The sequence below is a fragment of the Canis aureus genome, chromosome 36, assembly GCF_053574225.1.
Source record: "Canis aureus isolate CA01 chromosome 36, VMU_Caureus_v.1.0, whole genome shotgun sequence".
NCBI classification, from domain to species: Eukaryota; Metazoa; Chordata; class Mammalia; order Carnivora; family Canidae; genus Canis; species Canis aureus.
The window spans coordinates 30,083,117-30,100,431 of NC_135646.1; the positions used below are offsets into that span (position 1 = coordinate 30,083,117).

The following is a 17,315-nucleotide window of genomic DNA, read 5'->3' on the forward strand; positions in this document are numbered from 1 at the left end:
TTTGAGAAGGATAGGTATTAACTTTTTTTTAAATGTTTGAGAGAATTCACCTGTGAAGCCTTCTGGTCCAAGACTCTTGTTTTTTGGGAGTTTTTAAATGCTGAATCAATTTCATTTCTTGTAATTGGTTTATTCATATTTTTGTGATTAGTCTTGAAGGGTTGTGCACTTCTAGAAATTTATCTTGTTTTTTTCTAGGTTTTCCAATTTGTTGGCATATGATAATTGTTCATAGCAATCTGTTATGTACACAGTATGTACACAGTAATCTTTATTTCTGTGGTGTCAGTTGTTACTTTCATTTCTGATTTTATTTATTTGAGCCTTCTTTTTTTCTTGATGAGTCTGGCCATGGGTTTATCGATTTTGTTTGTCCAAAGAACAAAATTTTAGTTTCATTGATTTTTTTTTTTAGTGCATTTCATTTATTTCTCCTCTGATATTTATTATTTTCTTTCTTCTGCTAACTTTGGCCTTTATTTTTTCTTAGTCTAGTTACTTTAGGTGTAAAGGTAGACTGTTTATTTGGGGATTTTTCTTTTTCTTTTCTTTCTTTCTTTTTTTTTTTTTTTAGGTAACCCTGTATCTCTATGAACATCCCTCTTAGTTCTGCTTTTGCTGCATTCCACAGATTTGTGAAGTTGTGTTTCCTTTCCTTTCCAATACTTTGTCTCAAAGTATTTTTTAAATTTCCTTTCTGATTTCTTCACTGACCCATTGGTTATTTAGTAACATGTTTAGTCTTTATGTGTTTGTGTTTTTTTCTTGTTTTCTTCCTGTAATTGATTTCAAGTTTCATACCATTAAGGCTTGTTATGATCTAGTCACTTTGAATTTATTGGAACTTGTTTTGTGGCCTAACTTGTGATCTATTCTGAAAAATACTCCATGTACATTTTTAAAGAAACATTCTGTTTATACCTTTAAGTCCATTTGGTTTAATATGTTGATTTTCTGTGTGGATGATCTATCCATTGATGTAAGTGATGTATTAATGTACCCTACTATTTATTGTTACTGTATTACTGCCTTTATGTTTGTTAATATTTTTTATATATTTAGAGAATTCTGTGTTAGGTGCATAAATATTTATACATGTTATATTCACTTCTTGGATTGACCTCTTTATCATTATGTAATGCTTTTCTTTGTCTTTTGTTACAGACTTTGTTTTAAAGTCTGTTTTGTCTTACATGACTATTACTACACAATGTTTCTCTTATTTTCCATTTGCATGGAATTTCATTTTCAGTCTGTGTGTGCCTTTAGATCTGAAGTGAGTCTTTCGTAGGCAGCATGTAGATGGGTCTTTCTTTTTTTTTTATTCTCTCCAGCCACCTTATATCTTTTGATTGTAGCATTTGGTACATTTAAAGTAATTATTTAAAGTAATTATTAATAGGTAGTACTTATTGTCCTTTTGTTTTCTGGTTGTTTTTATGATTCTTCTCTATTCCTTTCTTATTGGTGTATTCCCTGTGGTTTGATGGTTTTCTTTAGTATTATGTTTAGGTTTCTTTCTCCACATTTTTTGTATATTTATTACGGGTTTTGGTTTGTGGTTACCATGAAGTTCACATACATCAACCTGTATATAGATAGCAGTCTGTTTTAAGCTGATAGTCACTTAAATTCAAACATATTTAAAAGCCCTACATTTTTACTCTTCTCCCTCCTTTTGATGTCATATTTTACATTTTTTAATTTTGTGTATCAATTGATTATTTATTGTAGTTACAGTTGATTTTATTATTTTTGTCTTTTAATCTTCATACTAGCTTTTCAAATGGCTGATCCTACTGCCTTTACTATATATTTGCCTTTACCAGTGAGATTATTTTCTTTCATATATTTTCTTATTTGTAGTTTTTTCTCCTAAAAAGAGCCCTTAACATTACTTGTAAAGCCAGTTTAATGGTGATGAATTCCTTTAGTTTGTATGGTAAACTCTAACTCCTCTTCAATTCTGAATGATAGCCTTAACTGGATAGACTATTCTTAGTTTTAAGTTTTTTCCTTTTGTCACTTTAAATATATCCTGCCACTCCTTTCTGGCCTGCAGAATTTCTGGGGAAAAATCAGCTGATTGTTTTAGGGAGTTTCCCTCAAATGTAACTATTTATCTTTCTCTTGGTGCCTTTAAGAGTCGGAGAAGGACAAACATTATATGTTCTCATTCATGTGGGGAATATAAATAATAGTGAAAGGGAATATAAGGGAAGGGAGAAGAAATGTGTGGGAAATATCAGAAAGGGAGACAGAACATGAAGACTCCTAACTCTGGGAAACGAACTAGGGGTGGTAGAAGAGGAGGAGGGCAGGGGGTGGGAGTGAATGGGTGACGGGCACTGGGGGTTATTCTGTATGTTGGTAAATTGAACACCAATAAAAAATAAATTTAAGAAAAAGATTCTTTATTTTTAAGTTTTTCTATTTTTAATTATAATGTCTTGGCGTGGGTCTCTTTGGACTCCTCTTGTTTGGGACTTTCTTTGATTCTTGGACCTGGATGTCTGTTTCCTTCCCTGGGTTAGGGAACTTTTCAGCCATTATCTTCTTAAATAAGTTTTCTGCCCCTTTCTCTTCTTCTGGGACTTCTATAATATGAATTTATGTTACTTGATGTTTTCCTGGAGGTTCCTAAGGCTACCCTTGTTTTTTAAAACTATTTTTTCTTTTTGCTATTCTGATTAGGTAATTACTGTTCTGCCTGCCAGATGCTGATCTGTCTTTCTGTATCATTTCAGTTATTCTTCAGCTCTGGTTCTTATATTTTCTCTTTGTTGAAGTTCCTTCATTCTTTTCTTGAGTGCAGTGAGCATCTTTATGACTATTACTTTGAACTCTTTATCAGGTAGTTTACCTGATAAATTGCTTATCTCTGTTTCATTAAGTTCCCCTCAACCCCAGGATTTTATCTTCTTTTGTTTAGAACATATTCCTCTGTCTTCTCATCTTGTTTGACTTTCTGTGTTGTTTCTGCTAATTAGAATGACTATTTACCTCTCTTAGTCTTGAAGGAGTGGCCTTGGGTAAGAACATCCTCTGTGTAGACTGGTATGCTTGGCAGCTTTGGCTGGTTGGAGCTGGAGCAGGGATAGGCCAGGAGTACACTGCTCTGGAGTTACCTTGACAAGATAGCTGGGACTGGGGTGGGTGCCTTTAGGGGACAGCTGGAATTGGTGTGGACTAGAAAGCTGGGACCTGATAGGGCAACCCTAGTAGGTTGATTACAGTGACTGGAATATGCTCCCATTTACAATGTAATGGTGGAGGAGGAAGGGGAGACCATAAAATGTGGTACTTGTTGGCACCTCTGATCCCAGAGAGTTCCAGTAGTTCCCTGCCCATTTTCTGGATACTGTAGGGTTAGTAAGTGGATTTCCTTCACTTACATGCTAGTTGCTCTTTAAACAACTGTGTTTGTTTTGTTTTGTTTCTTTTTCTGCTGTGCCCAGGGTGGGAAAGTCTGTGCAGGGGCTCCACAGTGATATCCCTCCTTACTGTAAGTCATCACATTGGGAGTGGTGTTCCTGTGGTTACTGTCTGTGTCCCTCCCACTGTTCTATATATGGTTACTCATACCATTTTTTGTCCAGAAGCTGTTCAGTTGGTTCTTGTTCTTTTTCTGCAGGAATTATTTTATATTGTAGTTGTAGATCTGGTATGTCTGTGGAAGAAGGTGAATTCAAGGTCTTCCTAAGCCACCATCTTGGACTGCCATCTGAAGTACAATTGATTCTGTATTGACTTTGTATCCTGCAAACTTCCTAAACTCACTTATTCTAGATTTTTTTTTTGTAGATTGTATTAGATTGGTATAAATTTTAGTATAAATTTTTACATCATTTACAAATAAAGTCAGTTTTATATTTTCCTTTCTAATCTGGATACTCTTGATTTTTCTTGCCTTATTACACCGAATAGAACCTCTAGAACAATGTTAAATAGAGGTGTTAGGTGTGGGCGTTCTTGCTGCCTTCTTGATCTTAGGGAAAACATTCAGTCCTTCAATTAAGTAGGAGGTTAGGTGTAATTTTTTCGTATGTGCCCTTTATCAGGATAAAGATGTTTTTTTCTATTCCTAAATTGTTGAGAGTTTTTATTAGGAATGGGTTTTGAATCTAAAAAACCAAAACTTTTTCTCCATCAGTTGAGATGATTATTGGTTTTTCTTTTTAATTTGTTAATGGTGAATTAACTCTGATTGTTTTTTTAAATATTAAACTACCCTTGCATTACTAGGATAAATTTCAGTGTGGTATGAGGTGTTACCCTTTCTATATGTTGTCAGGTTTGATATTCTAAAATTTTAGGGATCCCTGGGTGGCGCAGCGGTTTGGTGCCTGCCTTTGGCCCAGGGCGCGATCCTGGAGACCCGGGATCGAATCCCACGTCAGGCTGCCGGTGCATGGAGCCTGCTTCTCCCTCTGCCTATGTCTCTGCCTCTCTCTCTCTCTCTCTCTCTGTGACTATCATAAATAAATAAAAATTAAAAAACAATTTAAAATTTTATTTGGAATTTTTGCATCTGTGTTCATGAAAGACATTGGTCTGTGGTTTTCTTGTAATATCCTTCCTTCTGGAATAAGGGTAATGCTGGCCTCATTTTCTGGAGGGTTTCTGTAGAGTTGGTATTTTTTCTGTGTTTGGTAGAATTCATCAATGAATCCATGAATGAAAACCTGAAGTTTTCTTTGTGGGAAGGTTGTCAACTACAAATTCAAAGTCTTTAATACATGTGGGGCTATTCAAATGATCTATTTCTTGCACAAAATTTGGTGGGATGGATCTTTTAGGCAATTTGTCCAATTTATTAGCATAAAGTTTTTTCATAATTTCTGTTATCTTTTTAGTATTTGTGTTTAGAATTTGTAGTGATATTTGTCTCTCATTCTTGAGTCATTGCATTTTTTCCCTGATCAGTCTAATTAGAGATTTATTTATTGATCTCAAAAACTATCTTCTTTGTCTTATTTATTTTCTCTTTTATTGTTTTCTACTCTTTTCTTTCTTTTCCTACTTGGGGTTTCATCCCTTCTTTGACCTCCTAAGGTGAAAGCCAAGGTCAGTGATTTGATTCCTCAGTATACAATTTTATTCTATTCTGATTTTTAAATTTTAGTACTTTAAAGATGTTGTTGCACTGTCTTCTCACTCATGTTGTTTCCCATGAGAAATCTGCTTTCCTCTTCATCTTTGTGCCTCTGTAAGTGTGTTTTTATTATCTCTTGCAGCTCTTAATATTTTTCTGATCATTTGTTTTAGGCTTATGTGATTATAATGTGTCTTAGTGTAGTTTATCTTTCTTATGCTTGTGTTTATTAAGCTTAGATTCATAGTTTTTGTTGAATTTTCCAAATTTGGCATGCTTTCTTCAGTATTTTTCTTTCCCCTCACTCCCTTTTCAGCAACTCCATTTAAACTTATATTAGGATCATGAATTGTTCACTTAAAAAATTTTGTCATTTTTCATTTTAGATAGTTTCTATTCCTGTGCCTTCAAGTTCACTAATCTTTTGCAAAGTCTAATCTGCCTTAATCTCATTCAGGTAGTTTTCCACTTACATATTCATTTTAGTTTTTGTCTCTAGAAGTATCATTTAAGTTTTTATCTTCTGTGTTCTTAACTGAACATATATTTATTCTGTGTTAATGTTCTCTTGTACAAATTCCTATGTTTATGTCAATTCTGTGTCAATTTTGATTGTTTTATTACCTCATTATGGGTAGTATTTTGCTCCTTTTTTTTAGATGCCTATCTCCAAACTATCACATTGGAGTGGGTGGCGGTGTTTCAGTTTAAGAATTTTGTGGGTGCCACAATTCAGTTCATAACAGGGACTTATCAGCATATAGATGTTATCTAGAGCTATAAGTGCTAGGGAAATGTATGAGTAGGGATGTAGGGATAGCCTGAGGTCAAGCCTAGGCCCAGCAGCATGTAGAGATCAAGTGAAGGAAGTAGACAGCAAGAGGGAATGGAAAGAAGCAGCTGTTGAGTCAGGGGCAAAAAGAGAGAATGTGGTACCCTGGAACAGAGCAAAGTACTTCAGGAGAGTGTGTTTTCACTTGGGCAGAATGCTGCTGAGGCTGTGGGGCAAGTAGTGTAAACTGTAGAATGTTGGGGAACTGAAAGAAGAACAGAGCAGCTGGAATGTAGTGAGAGGTAAGAGATATACTTGAAAAAGTGATTGGGAGTCTTGAAGACTTTAATAAAGTGTTGGTTTTAATCTAAGAGAGTTATGGAAGAGTTTTAAGCAGTAGAAGGCAAAAAACTCTTTTCAAGACTTGAGTTATTAAAAAGATTCTGGTTATTGTATGGAGAGCTTTCAGGATGATCATTAAAGGGATGGTATGAGAAGAAGGTGTCAAGGCTGGATGGTTGTGCACTTTATTGAGGTGAGTGATACTGGAAGAGATGAACTCCATTCCAGGAGTCGGGGAATGTCATGAATTCAACTTTAGACTTACCTTGTTTGAGGTGCCAAGAGATATTTACAGTAGAATGATGCTAATTCTTTGAAGTCTAGGAAACTTTTGTCAAGTAGAACTGGAAAGAATTTGAATGCTTGTGTTTTTATCTCAGCTTCATCAAATGAAGCAATCTTAGAATAGGTATCTTTATTATAAAACTAGAGTTTTTAAGGAGCTCTTAAATATCAAAAAGTAGTGTACTGGCAAGTATTCGCATTTACACTATTTTCGGTTGTTACAGTAGAGAGAATAAGGGAATTAAAAAAAAGATGGCTAAGATAAGAGTAAATACAAGTGATTTTATTAGGTATAAACTTATTCTTGGTAGGACTAAAGGTTATTGCATCACTGTAAATATCTTGAATATTAGATAATGGATTAACAGAATAGACTATGATTTGATTGGTAATAATGAGTTTTCACATAATGTAGCTTTAGATTATGCATATTTTTTCTTATTTGGAAAGAAAATATTTTCTCAGTTTTTACTATTTCAGAGATTATTAAAAATAGTGATAAGGAACTTTTTAGGTAATATTTAATGAGTACTACTTAAATACAAAAAGTTATGCCATCAAATACTTTGACTCCTACAGAAATGAGACATGAAAATTTTGAAAAATACTCAAGTTAGAACATTTTAATAGCAAATCTTTTGTAATATTGATTGCATTGGATAGTACTTAGTTTAATAATATTTCTAGTATAGATTCAAATTCCAGAAAGAAATGGCCATTTGATCTCAAGAGTTATTATATTCGTCTTTTTAACTTGAATCATTGTTATCTCATTTCATTATATAATTACAGGACTATTCCCTGATGTGGGTGGAGGTTATTTCTTGCCACGACTTCAAGGAAAACTTGGTTACTTCCTTGCCTTAACAGGATTCAGGCTGAAAGGAAGAGATGTGTATGCAGCAGGAATTGCTACACATTTTGTAGATTCTGAAAAGGTAATTACTTGGATTATTGCATTTTGTGTTGTTGGAATAACTCATTGCATGGGGAGGCAGTATAATTGGTTGAGGTCACAGGCTTTTGGTGAGACATGGGTCTGAATCCAGGATCTACTGTTTAAAGCTGTGTGACCTTTGGGAAGGTAGTTAAGCTCTCCAATCATGTTTCCTCATGTGCAAAATGGAGATAATTATGTCTGGATTCAGGGCTGTTTTGCCTGGCACCTTCAGTGAATATTTTTTCATGAATAATTATACTTTGGTTAAAAAAATCTAAATTTATATATAAACAGATAGGCTTTTATTTTATAAAAACATTTTTGAAAAGTCCTCTTGGTTGTGAGTTTCCCTACTAGTGCATTTAAGAGTTACATTTGTAAAATATGGCCTTAAAAACTTTTCTAAAGAATATCTGTTGCTGGGATCCCTAGGTGGCGCAGCGGTTTGGCGCCTGCCTTCGGCCTAGGGCGCGATCCTGGAGACCCGGGATCGAATCCCACATCGGGCTCCCAGTGCATGGAGCCTGCTTCTCCCTCTGCCTGTGTCTCTGCCTCTCTCTCTCTCTCTCTCTGTGACTATCATAAATAAATAAAAATTAAAAAAAAAAAAAGAATATCTGTTGCAAGGGACACGTATTATTACTTATCTTCGTCTTTTTTTTTTAAAACAGTGTGGCCAATTTTTTTTTAGCACAGAATAGCATTGTAGCAAAGAACATACAGACAGACAGCTTAGGTTTAAATCCTAGCTTGAGATTTAGTCTCTTTATCCCCTAGTTTGCCCATCTCTAAATGAGGATGGCAGTTGCTACCATAGTATTTGAATCTCTTTGTGGTAAAGGTAACAGAAAATCCAGTTCAAAGTGGTTTTGCCTCAGAATTTTCAAGAAATTTGGGATTTATTCTGCTTCAACTGGGAGTTCATTCTCCTTGAACTGGCTTGAATTCATGAGCCAGTTAGCCTACATTGGCTAACTCACCTTATGTGAGTTAATGTGTTTCATTTCTGGAACTATGGGGTGAACTTAGCTTTCCAGGAAGTGCATAGATCTCCAAATGGATCTCCAAATGGATATCTGATCTTGAGGGAGGGGTGTTTTGGGGTAGGAAAAGAAATGTTATATGTATATAACATATATATAGTATGAGAACCTTCTATCACATTGCTTGAAATTTCAGATCTTTCTCCATGTTAGGGGCATCTGTAGTTACATTGAGTAGGTGACTGTCCAACCCTTCCCTTGAGCTGTAACAGGAGGCAAACGTGAACTTCATTATCTACTCTGGAGGGATACCCTTTATGAGAGTGGAATTTAGTTAAGGATGGAGGAGAGTGCTGATCCACAGTGTAATCCCTTCTTTGTCAACCTGCCCAGTAATAAATTCTGCAGTGTGTAGACTGCCATTCACAGTGCCTGTAGAGGATAAGAGAAATGAGTAATGAATGTTGGAGATGAAACTAGAGGTGGGTACGAAAGATAAAAGATAACCATCTGACTGATCTGACGGAGTAGAATATGAGAAGTATAAACAAAGAGTATGCAGAAAGGTCTCCATGGATTTGTAAGGGGAGAAAACTTATAAGAAAAGACTGGAGGTTTTCTTACAGAGGTTGTAGTTCAGCTGGGCCTTAAGATGAATATTATTAGGACAAGCGATTCTGAATAAAGGAAACATATAATGAGCAAGTGAGTGGCAGGAAAGCTTGGTTATGTGTTGAAAACAACAAAAAGTCCCATTTGGCTGAGCATTGAATAGTATGTGAGAGATATAGATGGAGAGTTAAGTGTGGCTGTATTATAGAGATGTGCATTGACTATAGTAGCCATTAGTCACATATGGCAATTTTAGTTAAAATTAATTAAAATAAAATTTATAATTCAAGTGTTTGGTGGTAGTACTGCATTTCAAGTGTTTAATAGAAACAAAGATAAATGTCTCTCTCCTCTTTAGTTTCTTCCATCTTTATCTAATTGCAAGGCAACATTTGCTGTGTGGGAATGTGTGTGCATTCAACTTCAGAGAAAAGTTCCTTCACTGATTCAGCTGAAGAGAGCACATCATAATTTTAAGACAAGTATTTTTAACCAGAGTATAAGGTTTCTTAAAGTCTGTATTTGCATTGGGGTTCAAATCTGTTTTCCCTTTTTTCCCCCTCTTTTAGTTGGACATGTTGGAAGAAGATCTGTTAGCCCTAAAATCTCCTTCAAAAGAAAATATTGCAGATGTCTTAGATGCTTACCATACAAAGGTAATTTGGTCAGGATTCTAACCTCAGATTTTAATTCACGGGGAAGGGGAAATAATTGAAAAACTTAGCTGTTGGTGAATGTTACTGTTTGTGAATATAAAGATGCTGGGATTTATTAACTTGAAAGCTTGATGGAAGGATCAGAGCTTCACGACTGGTAGGACAGCTGTCCAAGAAGATGACTTCTTCGCGCACAACTACACGTCTTCTCACTGCTGGTGAATTTCAGCGTGTAGCCTTGTTATTGGCCCTCATGGTGCACCGTGACACTTCTACAGCGTTGATGCTGTTGAGCTGCCACCAGTGAAACTCTGGCACATGTCTCAATATAATGATAAAGTATATCGTAGTATTCACTTTTAATTCCTGACTTATGTTGTGTAACTTAGGTTTTCTTTTAGGAGCTAAAAGTTTACAAAAATGTTACTTTTAGTAAAAGATGATGGGCTGAATACATGCTCCCTTCTGAAAGCCCACTAAAATTGTAATAAAGGAATAAAAAAGGCACAAAATCACAAAGACAAATAGAACAGAAGAGGAGACAGTGGCAGGCATGAGATATCAATATTTTGGAAGCTTAAAAAGAGAAGAATGAGGGCAGCTACTTTATATTTGGGAACACTGAAATATCTTATCCTTCGGCGGGGGAGGCCAGTAAGAAGCAAGCCAGTTCTTGCTCTCTACCCTCTGTAAGGTACCAGAGTTCTCTGAAGACTGGGATGTGGAGGCGGGCAGAAAAACCAGAGGATCCCTGCACATTTGTATAAGGAGCAGTTAGACCTTCAGACGTCTCTCTCCTGTGGCAGCAGCTACCCTTCCATAGCTTGGCTGAAGAGTAGAAATTTACTCTTTAGGTCAAATCAGACAGACCTAGCTGGGTGCAGGGACGGTGAAGTGAGGTCCTCTACTGAAAAGAGGCAGAGCATACCAAGTAGGAAGACCTCTAGCCTCTTTTTCTAGCTTCTAGACTATTAAATATCCTCTATCATAGTTTGGGCAACTGTAAAAAACTACCATAGGTTGGGTGGCTTAAACAGTAGAAACTCTACTTTTCACAGTTCTGAAGGCTGGGAACCCCAAGATCAGATGTCAGACCATCAGATTCTTGTGAGGACCCTGTTTCTGGTTTGCAGATGGACAGACACCTTCTTGCCATATCCCCACACAGTGAAGTGAGCTCTCAGGTCCCTTCTATAAGGGCACTAATCCCATCATAGGGGTTCTACCCTTTTGACCTAATTACCTCCCAAAGGCTCCACCTCCAAATACCATCACTTTGGGGATTAGAGTTTGAACATGAATTTTGGGGTGACACAAACAGTCAATAGCACCATCCCATACCTAAACAGTGTATTCGAAGAAAAAGGAAAAAACCTGTAGATGTCGACATTTGAGGATACCACCCTCCCCCAACAATGAAACATCCAGGTCTTTGCCTAATCATTTTATAATGTATCAGAATATTGATGATCCTATAACTGTGATTGACTTTACTCATAAAACTACTTAATTTCAGCACTTAATGCTAAAATTTTTTTTATGCCAAGCATAAAAACAGATTGGTCAAAACAAGGCCCCTGAAGCAAGCAGACAGTGCAGGGAGGAGGAAACTTAAAAAAAGAAAGGAAGAAAGAAAAACTATAATTGTTAAAACTGTAATTGTTCAGATGAGAGGAAAATATTTCATCTGTGAAATAACAGATGTTATAAAATAGTCAAAGAATAAAGAAATGTGATAACAAAAGGGGGAAAAATGCACAGTAGATTAGATTAAAATTGAAGCTTGAGGAAAACTAAGAGGACAAAAAGGATAATAAAATGGAAAATGGAGAGAAAGGAATAGTAGTGGTATTATTCCAGGAGGTCTAATATCTAATTATTAGGAATTCATTACAGGAGAGAAAGGGGAGGAAATATTTAGAAAAATAGTATAAAAAATTTATTCAGAGCTGAACAACATGAATATGGATTGGTGGAGCCCCCGAATCTGTGCAATGAATATGAACGCAGAGCACATGTGGATTTCATCACATTTTGTCAAAGCGTTTGACAGTCTCTCATTTTGGGTAAATATAGCATGGATTGTGGTGGGTGGGAGTGGAAGGGCCCTACCAAAGAGTTCTGCTAAATGTGTGGGTATTAGTCTATAAATAAAGTCATCTTGGCCTTTTTCAGTTTTTTCTCAGTGAGTTGGATGAGACTGTTGACAGCATTTTGATCGAATTGATTTGAAACTAAGAAAATAGGTAAAAGAATATGGGTTTTAAAAAAACCCGTCAAGTTTAGAGTGACCTGTTCAATAGTAACAATGTGAAAGGTAATAGATGTGTGGGAAGTTTCCCACCTACTACCAGTATTCTCACGTTTCTATCACACCCACGACACCTCTGACCCTGATGTGTGGGTTTTCTACACATCGAGCAATTCTCTGCAACACCACTTGGGTGTCCTGCAACTCATTTTGGTAGTGAGCTATCCACTGGGGTGAGCCTCAGATCCCACAGTCTCAAAGCTCAGTCCCACAAGACTGCCCCCACTTCAGATGCCAGTCGCAAGTTCCAGCTTGTCACCTGTACTTGACTGGCCGCAAATCAGCGTTCTCATGACCCCTTCCTTGGGTTCAATAATTTGCTAGAATTTCTCACAGAACTCAAGGAAACACTTAGAGTTTTGTTGGTTTATTATTAAAGGATATGAATGAAAAGTCCATTGAGGGGTACACAGGGCAAGGTCTGGAAGGGTCTCAAGCCCAGGAGCTTCTGTCCTAATGAAGCTGGGATGTACTGCTCTCCCCTCTGGTGGATGTGTTCATTATTAACCTGGACGCTCTCCAAACTCCATCTTTTTGGATTCTGATGGAGCTTTATTACATGGTCACTATTGATCAGGCTGTTTGTTAGGCTTTAGTAATTGAACTCAATCTCCAGTCCCTTTTCTCTCACTGGAGGCAGAGGGAGGGAGGTGGGGAGGTGGTGGTGGCGTTGGGGCGGGGCATGATTGAAAGGGGGAATTGAATGTCCCAGTGATGGAATCACTGGTTGGTTCCCCTGGGCACCAGCCCCATTCTTGTGAGCTTTCCAAAAGTCATCTCATTAACATAACTGTGATCAAAAGGGACTTGTTAGGAATATTTCAGGAACTGAGGACAGAAGACCAAATATAATAAAAGGTGCTCTTCTTAAAGAAATTTCACGGTTTTGGGGAGCTTTGAGCCAAGAACAAAGAACAAATATATGGGCAAGGACCAAATGTGTATTTTATTTTTTAAGATTTTTATTTTTAAGAAATCTCTATACCCAATGTGAGGCTCAAACCTACAACCCCAAGATCAGGAGTGACATGCTCTACTAACTGAGCCAGCCAGGCTCGGCTGTATTTCTTATTTTAAAGATTTTATTTTTTTTAAATTTTTTAAATTTATTTATGATAGTCACAGAGAGAGAGAGAGAGAGGCAGAGACACAGGCAGAGGGAGAAGCAGGCTCCATGCACCGGGAGCCCGACGTGGGATTCGATCCCGGGTCTCCAGGATCGCGCCCTGGGCCAAAGGCAGGCGCCAAACCACTGCGCCACCCGGGGATCCGTGTATTTCTTATTTTAAATCACAGAATTACAACAAAGATAAGTGAAAATTTTGGATTTCAGTCCAAAATACCAAATATAAATTTATTTATTATAAAATAAGAGAAATGTAGCCTACGGTGGCACCGGTCCAAAAATAAATAAATAAATAAAAGCAATATACTAGAACTGGCCCCAAATGGACTCAGACTTAGTCCTATTAGTAAAACATTGTATTCAAAGTAAACAAGGATATATGGAGCCTTTGCTGTGATTCAGTCATGCCTGTGTTAATGTGTACATCCCACACTTTAGGAAGGACCTTGATAAGCTGAGACTTGTGCACAAGAAGGATCTGCCTGTGAGGGGACATGAAACCACACCATGTGAGAAAGGAGGTGGAAGCAGATGAACTAGAACTATAAACACGAGAGGGATGATTTGGTCCAGAATTAAAAAAAAAAAAAGATCCCAACTATACTTATTCAAGCCCTGTGAGTTCCTTCTCACGCTTCTTTTTCTCTCCCTAGAGGTCAGTGCTACAGAGATATCAGGGAGGTGCAGGAGTTCTGTATCAAATGGAAATTTGGGCAGGATGACTTCTCAGGTCCCTTACAATCCTCAGTTCATTGACCTACTTTAATGATGATGTAGCATATATAATAATAAAATATAAATTAAAAGAACATATTTTTCCTTTGCCACTTTAAGCACTAGTCTGGAATAACGTCATCTGAATTTTGAACATGTGGTAGCTATTTATGAAACTGTTGGATATAATTTGAAAGTGATAATCTTCACAAAGATTAAATATGACATTTTAAGGGATTTTTCGAGTACTTCAAGTTAATTACAAGATTTTTCTTTTTCAAACAGTCCAAGATTGATCAAGACAAGTCTTTTATACTTGAGGAACACATGGACAAAATAAACAGGTACTTAAAGAGAGGCCTCAGTACATCTCTTCTCTTGGAAGGATGATATTAAATTGAATTTGCTAACACTGTAATTAACATCATGTTTAATAATGCACTGAATTCTCAGATCAGCTAGCCTGATGCTTTTATTTTCATTTCTTAAAGTAGCTTCTTGCCTACTCTTTCAGGGGGGAAATAAGTCCATTATACTGAAATAATCAATCATGCTGATTCATTTTAGTGCAAACTTTTTTTTTTTTTGATGGGAAAGAGGCTAGAAGACAATAATTACCTTCTATCTTCATTAAGTCATTTTTTATGAAGGTCTTACGAAGCTGATCAGAGGATTTTTTTGTGCAGTGATTTGAGAGATCGATAGACTGGCTTAAGGAACATAAGAGGAGGAAAACTATTGGAAAACAAGACAACTATCTCTACATTTTAAAATCAGCAGTTTTTCACAGTTAAGGTATTTATTTACACGTAATAGATGCAAGAAAGCCTAAGAGAAAATTTAGGCTTTATTTTGCATTAATAAAAGTAGACTGCAAACACTTACCTAGAGAAGCAAGGTTTTATTGCATCATCCTGTAAAATAGTCTGGAAAATTTTTCATTGTAGAAGTGGAGTTTGGGGAAAGCCTGTGTCTAGATTCATCGCTATTTTGGAAAGAAGAGGTCGCTTACTGGTTGGTGAAATCATGTGTTTCTTTTTTTATAGTTGGTTCTCGGCCAATACTGTGGAACAGATTATTGAAAATCTACAGCAGGATGGCTCATCCTTTGCCCTAGAACAGTTGAAGGTAAGATACGGACCATTCCCGACCCAAGCGTGGTGAGCTCTTGGTAAGGAAGCCCCCGAAGGTGTCAGAACTCCGAGGTGGGGACAGAGCCCGCTCACAGGCATTTTTCTGAGCTCAGTTGAGTCTCAGGAAGCATTTTCACAAAACCTTTATCTGAACTCAAGTGCCTTGTCTACCGGTGGACGCTGACAGCAAAGCTGAGCTGTTTTTAGGTCCTGTGGCTGCAGAAAAGAGAGGCTTCAGTAGACGCCGTCATCCCCCCCGGGAGTCCCCCCTGCCCTGGGGAGAAGCATTTAAGGACATTTTTATTAGAAGGGTTGGGTTCCTGGAGAATAGTCTTTTTATAATATATTGTAATTGTGCCATTAATCTATAAATTCAATTCAATATGCAACAGATCAGTAAAACAGTCTTTCTAAGCAGTAAGTTTAATTAAAAAAAAAAAAAAAAGAGTCTTTTGAAAGAGGCCCCATCTGTACCCATAACTGAGTTTTAAGCCGTGTTTCACAGTGTTAGGCACACTTTGATCTTTCTAAGATGTGACTCCACTGGTAACAGCAAAAGAAAAGCTGTTTTTGTGTAAAGGAGAGCACACTGGATACTGACGTGCTTGGAACTATAGCATGATTACGAGACGTGGAATGCTGCAGACGTCTACACACAGGAAAGGCAAAGTATATTTCCTTTTACTTTAAAGAGAGAGGTTGTAGCTTGTCCTCACCTGATAGTATTTTTCAGTGTATAGGTGTAATTGTCACATTGCAGTTGTCGGAATATAAACTGACAAAAGATATAAAATTTCACCTGTGAAGATGAAAACGTGCGTTACTATACTCTCTCTCTCTTTTGTAAAGGTTTTATTTATTTGAGAGCCACCCTCGCACACAGGGATGGAGCGGGGATGGCGGGGAGGGCAGAGGAGAGGGATAAGCAGACTGTTCACTGAGCAGGGAGCCTGACAGCCCAAGGGCCCCATCCCAGGACTCTGTGACCTGAGCAGAAGGAGGGCAGATGCTTAACCACCGAGCAACCCGGGAGCCCCTCCCATTGTTACTATATTCTTACGGTGGGAGTCCCAAATTCGTCTCTTAGGGTCTTAATTAGAATTCTGTTAACTTCCGAGGAGAGGCATAAATTAGAGGAGATAGACGAGTCATGTGTTTCCTTAACCAACAAAAGCAAATTAATGTATTAACTTTTAGGAATGCTCCAGTAAATGTAGATAATCATTTTTTTATGTTTCAGGGATTCTGATGTTAAGCTGGTTCTCTTGTTTTCAGAGAATATAGAAACTAGTATTCCTGGGTACCCCCCCCCCAGCAATAGGGCCCAATTAAGTAAGCATCTAGTTATTTCATTTGAAAATAGTCATGCAGCATATTACCTCGTAAGCTAAATGATGTCACTTTAAAGTAATACAGCTATGCAAGATGACATGTTATTTTAAAACCACTGGTCTACCCCAGAACCAAGGGACGGAATTGAAATATTCTTTCAACTTTCTTTCTTTCCCTCTGCCATGTGATTATTTTGCACCCAGAAGAGGGTCCCTGGCAAGCTACCCATCACAGCCAGGATCACTGTAGGCTAGGATCACCTCAGCACGCTCGTCACAACATGTTTTCATATTTATTCCATTGATCTATAGCTCAGGTGTGGCTCCAGAATGTTAGTTTCTGCTGGAACAACACGATGTGAGGATCAAAAAGTCCCAACTGAGGCTTCCCTGATAGAGCAAGAGACAGGGTTCCTTTTAATTATCTCACCCAGAGACATACACCGAAAAACAGCCCTGAGGGAGAAAATAGCTTTTAGTGCTCCAGTGAAAGGTTTGCAGATCAGACATTTGAACAATTTAAAAAAAAAGATTCTACTATTTGTGTCAGTATGCTTCCGGGATTGCTCTTAAGCCTTGTGGGCTCTTCAGGGATTCCTGTCTTCCTTCTGTGGGTCCCAAGTGTATTCCAAGTTGCAACTGTCTGCTCCATGTATAAGATTCCTTTCCACAGTTGTTCATGGGGAAGGACGTAATCTTTTCTATGTGCTTGCTAATCATTAAATAAAAACGTGGTTTTTTAATCTTTTCTTTAAATTTCTAAAGTTTTTACTGCTAATCATCATAGGATAGCATAGGTTAAAAAAATAACAAATTTGAGTAACTCATAAATTCTTTACAACTGACACAATTTTCATAGTACTTTAGTTTATGACTTCTCGTGTCCTTTCTTTAGATTTTCCTTCAAAGTTCAATACTTCCTTTATTTTTATTTTATGATTTTATGATTTTTTATTTTTTTAAAGATAGATAGATTGATTGATTGATTTATGATGGGGGGGTGTGCAGAGACACA

General features: G+C 37.1%; 1 protein-coding gene across 3 annotated transcripts in view; it reads left to right on the forward strand.

Moving 5' to 3' along the window:
- HIBCH (3-hydroxyisobutyryl-CoA hydrolase) overlaps positions 1–17,315 on the forward strand; it is a 96,221-nt gene that overhangs the window by 59,607 nt on the left and 19,299 nt on the right. For all 3 annotated transcript variants that reach the window (XM_077885137.1, XM_077885140.1, XM_077885139.1), the window contains 4 exons: positions 7,287–7,432; positions 9,599–9,685; positions 14,122–14,180; positions 14,883–14,964. In XM_077885137.1, coding sequence (XP_077741263.1) covers positions 7,287–7,432; positions 9,599–9,685; positions 14,122–14,180; positions 14,883–14,964 — 374 coding nt within the window. The remainder of the gene's footprint in view (positions 1–7,286; positions 7,433–9,598; positions 9,686–14,121; positions 14,181–14,882; positions 14,965–17,315) is intronic.